Below are 14,771 nucleotides of genomic sequence, written 5' to 3'. Positions count from 1 at the left end.
TTCCCTTGAAAGTTCCTGGCGCTTAATGATATCTCAGAACTGTTCATATGGGACTGAAATGTCAGCTCGTTTAAAATGAGATCGGAGCCCTATCTGTAGTCTGCCCTTCAGATAATGTTTATATACATATCTGTCACTTGTAGATGAATCTGCGGACCTCCCCAGATGAATTAGTACCTTTCATTCCTTGTTACCAACACACCTAATTGAGTTCAGTGTCTGGTTTTTCCATGTCTCTATTACATGTTCATTATTCAAAACCTCTGAATATTTAACACCTTAGCTGCCAGAGTTAGTCAAAGGCAGTCCAGGCCTTGGAGACTCTGGGAACAATATCGGTGGCAGGAAAAGTCTAAAATAGTCACTTTCCAACTTGTAGTTCTGCGTGCATAGTGAATTTCAAGTGATTTTTCTCATAAAATATATCGCTGGAGATGGCTCAGTGGGTAAGAACAGTTTCTGGGGAGATCTGAGTTTTAATCCCTGGCCCCTCTGTAAAAAGCTAGACAGGGTGAATCAGCCCTTTGACCCCAATGCTGGGGGTTGGGGGCAGATGGCAGGATGCCTCGAGCTTGCTGGCTGTTAGCCGAGCTCTGGGTTCAGTGTGAGACCTTGACTCAAGGAAATAAGGCAGAGAGCAGGATACCTGACATTGTCCTCTGGCCTCTGCAGGATGGAGATACACACACACACACACACACACACACATACACATGCACACACACACGCACACACACACATGCACAAACACAGGCACATGCAACCCCCCACCATATATACATACATATGCCACATACATAAACACAAAATGCAGATAAAGTTACATTGCCTTAAGTATCTTGATTCTCACGGGAGCTCAGCTGACCTGTTGTACACATTCACTTCCTCCATTTCCTTCAGCCCCTCCTCTCCATTAGCTCCCTGAAACTGGGCTCATGGTTCACAGGAAGTCCTGGAAACCAGCAGGACAAGATCATCTTGGGCTCTTGGGTGGTGGGAGACAGCAGGAGCGAGATGGAAGGAATACAGCCGGGAAAGGAAACAGGGCGCTTTAGATCTGGTTCTGTCCATTGGTCCACCTTGCACCACGTGCCTTTAGGTGGGATTTATTATATGCTGTCTAATCGGTATATATGTGTAATCTGTGTATGTTCTATATACATAAGATCTGTTATATATAAAATCTGTTACATACATGCATAAATCTCTCTATATGCTAGATACACATGTGTGGGAGCCCGATCTCGGTTTCCTCGTGGCTTTACCCAGCAGGTCCGCATAGAGGATGATCAGGACCACGGGCCTGAGTGCAGGTGTCTGAGATGGCCTGCACTTGGCTGTGCTGGGGGAGGAGGTCTTTTGCTCCACCCCTTGGTGTCTCTATAAAAACCCTGAGGCAGAGACAGTCGCGTTGGAAAAGGTTCCAGGCCCTCTCGAGGCTATCCTTTATTTTCTATCTGTTTATCGCTGCGATATTCTCTGCAATAAACCCTTCTATCTAATATTTCCTGCTGCTCACACTCAAGAAAACTCTGGGAAGCTGTGGGGTTGGTGGGTAAACGCCCCACACACATGTTAAATCTATGTGTGTTATATGTAATCTAGATATGTAATAGATATATAAAATCCATATATGTGTTAGATATACACATAAAACCTATAGATAAATATAAAATATGTTATAGACAAATATAAATCTGTTTTTACACAAAGTTTATATATATGGTCTATATGCATTTATAAAACCCACATTCTCTATAAAATCTATATATGCTATATGCACATATAAATATATTTTATATACACAAAATATTTTATATAATTATCTAGTATCTATATGTATTATACAATATATATATATAATATGTGTGTTATAGAAATTATTTGTTGTGTGTGCATGAGTGTGTCTGTATGTACTTATCTTTATAAACTTGTGTTGGGATCGCTCCTTCCTCAACATGAAGCTTCCATCCACCTTCCCTGGCCCTTCTCCTCACTGGCTGTGTGGCTGGGACAGAGACTTGCGTGTTAAAGCTATGGGGCTGCACATGAGGAGAAAGCTGGCCTGTCTCCCTGTCTCCCAGGGGGAGACAGAGAGGAACTGGGACAGTGAAGTCAGACACAGAGCAGCTGCTCGACCAGCTTGCCGAGTGACTGCTAGAGGAATGAGCGAGCATTGAGTGCGGCCTTGGAGAACGCGCTTTGACGCGTGTTTTCTCCTTTTGGTAATTTAGTACTGGCTCTGTAACTCAGTAGGAAGTTCTCTCTTGTTTGGCTGAATTCAGCCATTCAATGAAGGCTTTAGTGGAAACCCGTGAAGTTTCTCCTCCTGTTTGACCCCAGTGCTGCAGCCTCAGACAAGAGAATCAGAGGGGCTAAGGTTTTCCAACGCTCATGCCTGCTCAGGGTGACTCAGCGGCCTGTGAAAAGGCCTTTTGTATACAAGTTCTGAGGAGGAGAGCCCTGGCTTTAAAATATTTGTTGTCTAAACCCAAGCAAATGCTTTTGAAAGGTTTTCCCAGTGACCCTCAGACAAAAACAAACTTCAAGAAACCAAGATGCCTCCAGCTTTCCCAAAGGAGGTAGCCTTAGCAATTTGCCAGAGCTGCCCCTAAGGGGGATTATCTCTTTGTACAGCAAGCATCTTGTGAACCTCCTCCACTTCCGGTTGGAAGAGTACCAGTCCTTCAAACTGTCATTTCCAGGTTTAGCTGGATTGCAGTTTGGAAGCCTCCTGGGCCTAAGAGTGTTTGCAAGCGAGGACAAGACTGTTTGAAGCTGGAGCTAGTATCTCCTTTTAGAGCTGGGACTGTCTTTCTCTCTGGCAGCGTGTTATGTATTGCCATTGCCCAAAGAAATGCTGAGCTTTTCCCCTTGGACTCAGAAACTGAGCTCAGAAGAGCATTGGGGACTGATTGATGGTTGACTGATTAAATGTGTTCATACAACTTGAGCCCCTTAAAAATGTCTTTGGTGATGTAGTCACTGGTACTTGCCCAGGCCCCTTTAGATAGTCCTTTACCCATGATCCTGTGAGCAGTGAGAACGAAGACAATTGATTTGCCAAATAAATAAATAAAGACATGAAGTATGCAATTAGGAAGGGAATTGGTTGCGAAAAAGAAGGGATCAGTGGAACTGAGAGGAAGAAAAGAGAGGATCATGGGGTAGATAAGATGAAGTGCATTATATACATGTATGAGACGTCATGCTGAAACCCATTATTATATATAGTTAATACATGCTAATAAAAACTAAACAATGTGCCCAAATGAGTAAATAGATATTATTTACAGATGGCCTCAATGCTAAGAATATCAAGTCTTTCTTGTATTTAAATTCTTAGAGGAGTTTGGCATGCTTTCAGTCCAGTGGTTCTGAAAATGTAGCCCTGTGGAGATAGCCTGAGCATCCTGGTCCCCTAGGGATACGTCAGAATGCAAATGCTCAAGTCTCTGTCTCCAGGCACTGAATCAGGGCTCTGGGGGCAGTGTGCTATTTCAACAAGCCTTCCAGGTGATTCCTGGGACTCTCTGACTAAGGCACCAAATCTCCAAAATCTGCTCTGGACACCCTTCCTTCTTCTAAGAGGAAGCCAGCAGAGCTCTGAGGCCAAAGGCCATCCTAGCTGGAGCACATCCCCAGAGAGATTCTCAAATGCAGTTTGTGTGAGACTGTCCCGAGCGAGCACGCACACTGTGCAGAAGGTAAGCTTTCCCCCTTGGTTTCCGGGGATTGGAAAGACTCGCTTTCTACCTACTCCCCGTCTGGTGGTGCCATCAGAACCCTTCGGGCTCAGGTGTCTCGTCTGTAAAACAGAAATGGAAACTCATTTTAGTGGCATGCCGTAAAGAACGAGCACATTTTATGATGGAGGGTTGAAAGGAAAGTACTATGTACAATGTAACCTACAAATTACCTTCCTCTGAGCTCATTCTTGAAACAGCCTTGTCTTTCCTGAACCTGGGTCTGAGTGGCAGTTGGGAGGTTGATGTTGGGACAAATGTCTCTGTAAGTTGCCGAGTTGACCTTTTGTAGGTACGGACTGGTGTCTTTGCCAGTATCCTTCGCATACTGTACTAAAGTTTTCAGCAACTTAACCACTAGTGTATTTAAAGGTTAGAAGGACTGTGTTTAACCAAACCTCTTGACTTTTTCTCTTAATCCGTATATATAAAATGGGCTTTACAGAAATGAGGACTTCATACAATACTCACTTTACAGATTGACCTGTGAGATACAGTAGTGGATTTATATTGCTTAAAAAAATGACTAGACAAACAGGCAAATTATAGGGGAACCATTTGTGTGTGTGTGTGTGTGTGTGTGTGTGTGTGTGTGTGTGTGTGTGTGTGTGTGTTTAGAATCAATTGTAATTGATTTAATATTGGCCATAGATGAGATATAACATCATCGAGAAGGTACTGACTGTGGTGAGCTAAATGTTTTGTTTTGGAATTGGGACTTGTTCTAGCGTTTCTTTTTAGTTGAAGTGGGATAATGATAAGAGGCAACCTTTGCACAGGGCTTTGTACTAAGCTTCAGACAGAACAAGAATATGGTCCAGTCAAGAAGAAGTCAGGTGCTTTTGATAGCCAGGCAGACAGGAAAATAGGTGTTTCCATGTGTGGACAGCCGGGTCTGTTGTGTATCTCTGGCCCAATTCCTTCCTTCCTTCCTTCCTTCCTTCCTTCCTTCCTTCCTTCCTTCCTTCCTTCCTTCCTTCCTTCCTTCCTTCCTTCCTTCATTTTTTATTTATTTATTTATTTATTTATTTATTTATTTATTTATTTATTTATTTATTTATTTTGGTTTTTCGAGACAGGGTTTCTCTGTGTAGCTTTGCACCCTTCCTGGAACTCACTCTGTAACCCAGGCTGGCCTCGAACTCACAGAGATCTGGGTGTGGGATCCCCCCCCCCCTCCCCAGTGCTGGGATTAAAGGCGTGTGCCACCACCGCCTGGCTTCCTTTTTATTTTTACTAAGCGTCTCCACCCTGTCAGCCACCTTTTCCTTGTAGGATATGGTTGTAGCATTCAGATATGAAGTTTTCTCTCAGCCTCAGGACAGATTTGACTTCTTCATTAGCTAAAAACATGTCTCTATAACCTTGTGTCTTTCTGTTCCTGAAGCTCACATAGAGCTTAACTACAACCTTGGATTCTCAAGCAACAGTCTGTTGCCCAGCGCCCCTTGGGCCTCTGAGACAACACGGATGTTCACAAAGTGCACCATCCATACCCCAGCGTGTGTTACTCCTGCCTGTCTTTCAGAGCTGCCAATGAGCAGAGACAGGAAGTGGATCTTTAAAACTATCTCATTCAGAGAGCTGGCAATCTGAGCAAACAGAATTCACCTCACCCAAACCGGTCTTCCATCTCCTCTCCATCCAGAAGATTCTGTGGGGAGAGAGGGGCTGGCACATACAGTCTGATTCTGGAATTGGCTCTCTGGCCAGGTGGCCATCAAGGACCCGAGACTTGCTGTTCCTGTGCCTCTCTTGTTATCGTCCCTCGCGTGCTTTCCTCATTCCCTGGATGCCTGGGCTCAGGCACTTCTTGAAACACTGAGTCTAATTAGTTAGCATCTTCCGGTATCAGCCTTGTACTCCTCTGGGGCCTGGGAGGGGTTAAGTCAGAACTGATTAAGAATTAACAGTGAGCCTGCGCGGAGTTGGTGATGATGTGTACTTGGTGATTACTTTCTGCAGGGCAGAGCACGAGTTCACCTCTGTTATACAGACACAAAGTGTTTATCACTTCCTCCACAGTACACACGTGCGGTGAGCAGGCATAAACCCTGGCTGTAACCCAGCGTCACCTGCTGGAAGGGCTGTCCCACTGAAGTCCCAAGAACTGAGCTCAAGATAGGAGGCGGAGTATGGTTAGGAGGCGAACTGCCCTACAGGGGAGGTTGGTAGTGACTGTGGAGCCTTCTGAGTGAATCCCAGGTTGACAGTAACTCCTTCCTTATGTACCTCTGCCTGGGTCGACGACACGACTTCTGGAAAGAAATTAACGGATAAAGGATGAGCAAAACCCTGCACTGGCCTGAGGGCTACACAGTGGCATAAGAGTTTACAGCTGAACTGGTACAGTTTTTGTTTCAGCCGGTTCACCCAGGATTTGTCCACTGTGAGCCCTGGGAGGTTCATGCTGCCAGTTTTGAACAAACAAGGATGGCTTACAGTTGAAATGGCCAGGGGTTCTTCGGGGCCTGATTCCTGTATTTCCCAGACAGAGTGAGAAGCAAACACAGCCTTTAGCCAGAGAGACTGGGTAGAAAGTGTGACTGTTACAGAGTCTTGCAAGCTGGTCTGCAGGAAGCCTCCGTTCTCTCCAGCCTGTCTGTCTGTGCCCGCTGGGACAGAGGGACAGAGATTTCAAGAGAGGTTTGGATTTGTTCTGGTAAATAGTAGAGTTTGCCTCACAAGGAGAGGAGAATTTGCCTATCCTGTTGGTGATGGTTGCAATAGTCTAGTTCCCCCAAACAGGCTGGCATCTCTAGTTCTTGGCACCCACACAGATATCCTCCACAGCCTGGGAACCCTGAGAAATAAGTAACAATATTGATAGCCGAATTAGGGTCACCTGAAGTTTACCTCAATCTCCAGCCCTCCAGTCACAGAAATCAGAGTTCTTTCCAGGTTAACTAGCCTTATTCTTGTGCATGATTCCTTATTGCATTTAATTTAATTTTGCATAAAAATCCTATAACTAATTATGTGACATTTGCATACTCTGAACAAATCCCCCCAAATATTTGCATGAATTTCCTGATATTCCTTATGACTCCTTTAACAACTCTTATTACAGAAAAACTGCCTTCCTGAATTGATTTAGCACGTCTGTCCTGAATGTGGCTGATTTCGGTGGTGGGGCAGAGGGTTCAGGGTAGGTGACGTCCCCTGGTAAGTGAACTGTCTGAGGTGTTGCCCTAATGAGTGTCTGAAGGTAGAGTTGCTGTCCTTGGTGACTGTCCTGCTCCAGAACAGACAGGAGCCTTGGTGTGTCCTCAGTGCACAGTCCTCTCGTGGAATGGGGTTAGCAGCTTAGGGCCTCTCGAAGAGGTAGATACAAGTAACAGCAGCAGCAATTATGGCCCGGTGAGATGGCTCAGCCAAGCCTGAGGACCTCGTGATTCTCAGAGGCCACATGGGAGATGGGGAGAACTGACTCTGCAGGTTGTCCTCTGAGCCCCAGAGTGTATGCTCTGGTACGTGCCTGGCCACACATGTAAGAACAAATGCTCATGAGATTTAAAAATGTGGAAATGGGAAAGTATTAGTCCAGGTGGCCCCTTGCACATCAGCCCATCTTCACCCTGGTTCATAGTGAACACAAACTTAGGCCACACACAGCTGTAGAGCTGTTGCTTGTTTTGTATTATTTTAATTAGGCACACACACACACACACACACACACACACACACGCATGTGTGTGTGTATACATATATACATACAATATATATATACACAATATATATATTTATATATATATATAAAATGTATGTAAATGCCTAATGCATGGGAGCAAGGATACTGCTACCAATTTCCCATATCCTTTCAAAAAAAAAAAAAATGAGAATTTTAAAAGAAGAAACCTTGTGCCATTTGTTACTGAATGGTGCTGGGAATGCCAGGAGTTCTCTGTAGCCTTAAATGGATTGTGACTCTTAAGGGATGCTGGGGTGCTTTGGGCTGGGGGAGGAAGGGCTGCAGGGTGGATACTTAGTGAGCTCAGTGTCACCTGCTGTGCTAGCTAAGGGCCCTCTATACCCAGACATAGGGATTTGGGGTGTGGGGGGGAATCCTAGAGAGTGGGAAGGGCAGTTCTAACATGTTTGCTGGGAATGGTAACTGCGCTGGCCTGGAGAGCATGCTGGGAGACTTGTTGAGGCTGATCCTGGCAACCAGAAGAATGCTTTCTGAAGTAGGCATTTAGCTGAGCTTGGGGGGACCATTTTCATCAGATTTCAGAACAGAGAACAGGCATGCAGAGTCCAGATGGTGGGAAGAATGAACCCATCCACTCCAGCACCACTTTCCTTCTGGGGAAGGCTTGGCACCCAGCTGAGGGCTCTAGATACAAGATCTCTCTTTGAACTGAAAGGTAGTGTGTGCTACAGTGTTTCCACCTCAGTTCTCCCGTGGGAGAGAGTCCAGATTCCTACAACCATGTTCTATCACAAACTTAATTCGTCTTGTCCTTCAATAGATAAGAAACTCCTTTCCTTCCGAGTCAGAGAGACTTCTCACCGTCAGAGCAAAATGGCTTTCTAATTACCTTTCAAACAGGGGAGCAAGGCTCTTTACTTCTGGTGGCACCAGCCCTCCAGGGAACCACCAATAAAAGCTCTTTTTAATCAGAGGAGTGTAATCACTTCAGACCACAAGACACTTGGGGCTCTTCTCGGGCTCATCTTAAATTGCTCCACATATAACGAGCTGCAGAGCTCAGGGCAGAAGATGCTGGGAGCAGATCCTGTTTACCTTTGGTCTCCTTCTGGTAAAGAGAAGTACCTGCTACCCAGTTTCCAAGTAACATGGGGAGAAAATGTAGGGTGATGGTGTATTCGTTTACCAAACATGGGCTCCTGAAGTTTAATGAGGTCAGAGTCACCTGGAGCATTTTCTAAAAACCACAGGTTGCCTGGCTCCTCCACCTTTGGAGAAGAGTGGGTCTGAATAAAACTCTGAGAATTCATATTTCTAACAAGTTTACCAGTGATCTTTATGAGACATCTGTATCCTAAGTCCTGTCTGTTGTCAGAAACCATGCCAGATTCACTCAGATGATGATGATGGATGGGCATTTGAATCTCCTGGAAGCTATTTGATCCTCGTCCTAGGTTGTCAACCAAGGCCTAGGCTGGTTCTCAGGAAGCCAAGCAGCAGAAGAAAACATTTTAATTTCAGAGACATGGCCATACCCCACAACTGCCCTTTTCTTCAACAGAGCTGATTGAGGCTGTACGGTAGAATGAGGACTGCGCTGTAGAAATGGTACCCAGCCCTTCTTCTGGGGAGAGACCATTATCAAAAGAGAACACTCCCCTTCCCACTCTCTCATTGACTCCCATTCCTTCTACTCATTTGCATTATCAAAGATCTCATGGTGGTTAATACCAATGTCAACCAATAGAGACAAATCTTGGGGCATGTCTATGTAGGAGTTTCTAGACTGGGTTAATCGAAGTGGGAAGACCTGCCCTGCATAAATATGCACAGGTGAAGCATGCTGGACTGCAATAAAACATTTGTAGAATGATTGATTCTCGTGTGTTCACATTGGCACTCATCTTTTGGAGAGGACATTGATAAGTAATAAGAAGAACCAGTCCCTATTCTACAAGCTGGTGATCTGCAAAGAGTCATCTTCAGTAAAGCAGAGGTATCTTCTGGGGATTGTTAGAGGTACGGTCTCTCTGGCTCCATTCACACTCACCAAACCAAATTCTGGGGCTGGGTGGGGCAATCTATGTTAGCCCATGGGAGGAAATGAGAACCCTCAATAGCAGTTCAATACTATCCTCCTGAGCTAGGGGACACAGTAGTCCAGGCCCTGTGTGGGAGTCTCTAAAAATACCTACAGGCTGGAACAATGACTATCACCCCCTGGTATCAAGTTTTATTCTAGACACTGGGACTGCAACAAGTTTATATCTTGCTGTGTATAAGGAAAAAGTCTTGCTTCTCCCAGTGCCAGGACAGGTTTGGGGATCATGGGAGATCAATTTAGAACATGACTGGCTATATTTTGAAGGACAGTGCCGATAATAAGCTCAGGAGCCATGGTCAATGGTGGTGAGGGAAAGAACATTTTGTGATCCGATGTTCAGGTGAACAGAATGTCGGTGGTACCCCAGTGCAACCATGCAATGGCCCCACTGGTCATTTTCTACCTACTGTGATGTGCTATTGGTATTTAGATTTGTCCTTGAGCTTTCTGTGGTTAAATCAGTCAATGTGGAGTGGCTGGGGACCCAAAGTAGGCTTTCCAATTACACAGAACTCTGTAGTGCTTCCCATCAAGACAGGAATGGAGGTTTGATGAGAACTCTGGTAACTGAAACAATTCATTTCCTCCTGGTGACTTTCTTATACATACAGTCTACTGCCATGCTGAGAAATGACAGGCTACTGACTTGCAAAACTCATTCATCCACTCATTCATTTAATCACCTCTGAGTGACTGATGTCCTAAGTGCTACAGTGGATAGTGAGGTGTACAGAAACGAAGGGCTGAACTTTGCAGGGTTGGAAGCACACACAGAGGGACCTGTTCAGGGTTACAGTTCGCACTTTAGTAAAAGAGGAACTAGGATTAAACCTTACTTCTGATGCAGGGCGAGAACAGGGAGCAAAAAAGACAGGATCTCAGAGAGGGGGCAGAGGCTTCCAGAGAATGTCAAGAGTGAGAGAACTTGGTGTACAATGTCAGGAGCAGCAGAAGCCAGCCCTGAGCTACAGACCATGCAGGCAATGCGAGAGCCCTTTGTGCAGAAGTCCTCAGCGGCCTGAGTAGAGAGGCTGTGCAGAAGGGTTTTCAGCAGTAGCAGGCTTCTCATTACTTGAATGGGAGAGAAACGAGAGCAGCAAGCAGGAGGATAATGAAGGCCGAATTAATCTGCCAAAGCTGGGGTTCCTGAATTGATTGGTTTGTGGTGTTTAACACACAAAGACCTCCTTGGAAGAATGTGGACTGGCACATATTTCAGTTAACATTGAGATGCCTCTGGTGTGTGTGTGTGTGTGTGTGTGTGTGTGTGTGTGTGTGTGTGTGTGTGTTATATGCATATGTATGTAAATGTTTATGGTGTATGCATGTGTATATGAATGTGTATGGTACATGCATGTGTATGCACATGTAAGGGTGCATTCACCCATTTGTGCATGTGTAGAGGCCACGTGTTGAGTGTGCTGTCACACTCCACCCTTTTGTTTTGAGGCCGGGTCTCTTACTGAACCTGGTCCTGGTCATTTTGGCTCTTTTGACTGGACTGCAAGTCCTCAAGATCCGCTTGTCTCCACCCCCAGGTCTGGGGTCACAGGAGTGCTCTGCCAGGCCTGGCTTTGGCATGAGTCCTGGGATCAAAACACAGGCCTCATGCTGTGCAGCAGGCACCTTGCCCACTGAGCCATCTCCCCAGCCCGGAATTCCTCTCTGTGACCTTGCTGTGACTACGCTCATCCATGCATTCCCAAGGTGGGGATGTTGAGTATTTTACATTTGCTGTACAGATGTACCTTTCCATTACGATGACAAAATAATTTTGTTCAAGGGAAATATCTCTTGTTACTGTAGTTAGTCATTTCCTAAGTGTGGAAATTCTTGCATCTACAAAGTTTCCATTGCCTCCAACATCTGGCTTCCTTGTGGTTGCATCTCTGCCTGGAGGTGGATTGGGAATTCCATTGGCAGGCTTTTCCAAACTCTGCAGCCGTAAATTATGCTAATTAAAATAGAGAGATTGCAGGAGTGCTTTTGGAGTTCTGCAAGCGTTAATAGACAGTTACATTCTGAACTCCACTCCAAGTGAGTGACACCCAGGAGCTTTGCATTCTTAGGATTCAGTTCTAAGGGGCCTCCCTCAGAACTGACCTATTTCCGATAATGACAGGTCCCATCAAATGCTACAGGCGTACAAGGCCACCACGCGTTATCACGAAACCTCTAATCCCTTTCAGTGTCTCATACTGATTGCTCCAAAATGTTTGAATTAAGTGAAAGGCAAACTTCCTGAACCACGTCTTTAAAGTGATTCATATTTGCATAAGTTTTAGCCATGGAACAGATGTCTCTTTAATGCTGTACCTTTGAAAAATTTTAAAACCACATTATATAAATCCAACTTGCTGTAACATGATTCTTCTTGCCTCCTTAATCCTTCCTTCAGCGAAATGCTTTCAACAGAACGCTGACAAGGACAAGGAGAACGGAGGCTCACGGTCTGAGATTATGGGAGGGGAAATTGTTTCCTTGAAGGATTTTTTAATCTCCTCTGCTAAAATGGAATGACACTTTCCTCTTTGTGGACTGTGTTCCTCGTCTTCATTTTGACAGTTAATATTCAGCACTCTCACTGTGTGCTGTGACCACAGAGAATTTAAACTGTAGAAAGAGAAACACACACAGGGAAAATCAAGTTCACTTGAGCTGTTGCCCTATCCCACTCAGTTGTTAAAATCTCCCACTGATTTTTCATTCCTGGAGCTTTCTAATTGCCCCAAATATCTTGACTCCCATTTTATTCAACGAGGTTGTTTCTCCAACATGAGGGTACCTGGTCATGGCCTACACACATAGATTAAAATTATCCTACATGAAGGATGACGTACTCTGACATGGCCGAGGACATGTAAAGTGTTATAGACACCAAATAAAAAAAGTCAAAATAAAATTTACATATACACACACTGGAGTGCACGCATGTACGAAGATCAGTACACATACGATGTGTGCACACACATCACAGGTCAGTACAGTACACATGTACACACACACACACACACACACACACACACACACACACACAGGTCAGTACACCAACAAGAGGAAATCTCTATTTCTGATGACAAAATCCGAGCTTTAGGATTCATATAGTCTGTTGAGTTTAATGAGATAGTCGTCCAAGAACTTTACCTAATAGTCCCCAAATGTTAGGTCTGATAAATTTGTTGAGGTAAATTGTTATTACAAAGCCAAGATAGCCCAAGATTATCTTGGCTCTCTTTCTGCAGTATTTCATCTTCCCATAGTCAGTCAGGGTTAATCCATCTGCAGGAGCTTTGATACAGGGTCAGCATCTCCATAAAACTTTAGCTCATAAGCTCTACAAACAGAAAAATCTTGAGGCTCTGGAAGGGACAGACCATGGACAGTGTCCTCATTTTGAGCAGTGAGAACTCTTTTGAGAGGAGGAGGGCAGTGCTCTGCGGAGAGCTGTGTGTCTTCTGTGGTATAGACTTACTTAAACCTTATGACGCCACTACAAGCTAAATATCACTTATCCTTCTGACAAAGACAGAAGCTAAGACATACAAAGCTCAAAAAGTCATTAATCCAGGAGAACACAGCCAGTAAGATCAAAACCAGGATTTGAACCTAAGTCACTGAGTCAGGAAGTGTTTGTCGTTATTGCGGGAACTGGAGTGACAGCTGGTTGTGAGGCACCATGTGCTGGCTGGGAACTGAACCCAGGTCCTCCGCACGGCTCTTACCTCCTGCCCCATTACTGTACTTGTCTACTTGAACCCCCTGGGCTGATCAAGGGCCGCTCAGTGAAGGAGCTTTGATCTAAACTGTTTTCCAGGGCTAGTGCCTCCATTCCTGCCTAAACCTGACTTCACTGCAGACTCTTGGCTCCCATTCATCTTCATTTTCCCAGATCCCACTGTCCTCTGGTCTCATTTCCAAATAACGTCTCTGGGCTTTTGTATTAGCTGAGTTCATTACGTACCGTGTTCAGGCCTCTTTCTCTTCTGGATACTTTTCTCAGCATCTTCTTAAAATGACTTTATGAGGCTGGGATTGGTTATAGCACGAATCTTAAAAAGGTCTTATTAATAAAAGCAAACCTGGAGCCAGGTATTGGGGTGAACACTGAATGATCAGAGAAACAGAGCAAGCCACAGCCACCTCACCTTGCTAATTCCTCAGCTGATCCTGTTTCCTCAGACTGAGCCTCTGAGTCCTCATCCTGAATGAATCTCAGCTGAACTGCTGCTGAAAGCCTAAAAGCTTAACCAGGCTCTTAGTTCCTGGTCCTCACACCTTATATACCTTTCTGCTTCCCACCATCACTTCCTTGGATTAAAGGCGTGTGTCACCATGCCTGGCTGTTTCCAATGTGGCCTTGAACTCACAGAGATCCAGATGGATCTCTGCCTTTGAAATGTTAGGATTAAAGGTGTATGTGTGCCACCATTTTCTGGCCTCTATATCTAGTGGCTGTTCTGTTCTCTGATCCCAGATAAGTTTATTAGGGTACACAATATTTTGGGGAACATAATATCACCACAGTTGGTGGTGCATGCTTATAATACCAGGCCTCAGAAGGCAGGTGGATTTCTGTGAGTTCAAGACTAGATAGGCCTACATAAGGAGTTTGAGGCCAGCCTGGTCTATATAGTGAGTTCCAGGACAGCTAGGGCTACACAGAGAAAGCCTGTCTCAAAAAACCAAACAAAATGAACAAACAATCAAACAAATTATTATAAATGTTTAATTAGCATATATAATATTGAATCTTATTAGATTTCATATTCATATATATCTAATACATCAAATGTGCCTTGCTGTTTTTCACCCTCTAGAAAGTCCCCCTTCTACTTTTATGTCACAAACACACACACACACACACACACACACACACACACACACACACACACATACACTTGCATACATGCACGCATGCATGCACACATGCATGCATACATACATGCATAGGTAAGTATGTATGTATATATGTGCCTATACTATAGATCATTAAATTTAGATTGTATATAGAGAAAAAATGTTTACTATTTTATATTTTTGAATTTATTTTCTTGTGTGTGTATGTATGTACGTATGTATGTATGTTTGTATGTATGTATTAGTGTGGGTATTCATGTGCTATATCATGGTTGTGGAGGTCAGAGCTCAACTTTGGGGTTCAGCTCTCTCCTGCCACCTTGTTGAGGTAGGGTCTCTCTTATTTTTGCCACTGTGCTAAGTATGCATGCACTTCTGGGACATTCTTCTCTTTGTCCCTGTCTCACTGTAG

The 14,771-nt window shown here is 44.5% G+C and overlaps 1 protein-coding gene across 9 annotated transcripts in view; it reads left to right on the top strand.

Annotated features, from left to right (window-relative positions):
- Positions 1-14,771, top strand: part of Nckap5 (NCK associated protein 5) — a 934,454-nt gene that overhangs the window by 291,328 nt on the left and 628,355 nt on the right. The window contains exon 1 of one of the 9 annotated variants that reach the window (XM_076547254.1): positions 3,406-3,707. The exons of 6 other annotated variants lie outside the window; for them this stretch is intronic. In XM_076547254.1, coding sequence (XP_076403369.1) covers positions 3,438-3,707 — 270 coding nt within the window. In that variant the 5' untranslated portion in view covers positions 3,406-3,437. Of the gene's footprint in view, positions 1-3,405; positions 3,708-14,771 lie in introns of those variants that run through there. 2 more of the 9 variants (XM_076547253.1, XM_076547261.1) reach the window with 2 other exon arrangements.

This window comes from Peromyscus maniculatus, chromosome 11, assembly GCF_049852395.1.
Source record: "Peromyscus maniculatus bairdii isolate BWxNUB_F1_BW_parent chromosome 11, HU_Pman_BW_mat_3.1, whole genome shotgun sequence".
In the NCBI taxonomy this organism is placed as follows: Eukaryota; Metazoa; Chordata; class Mammalia; order Rodentia; family Cricetidae; genus Peromyscus; species Peromyscus maniculatus.
Note: the sequence above shows the minus strand (reverse complement) of the source record. Positions and strands in the feature narration are given on the sequence as shown.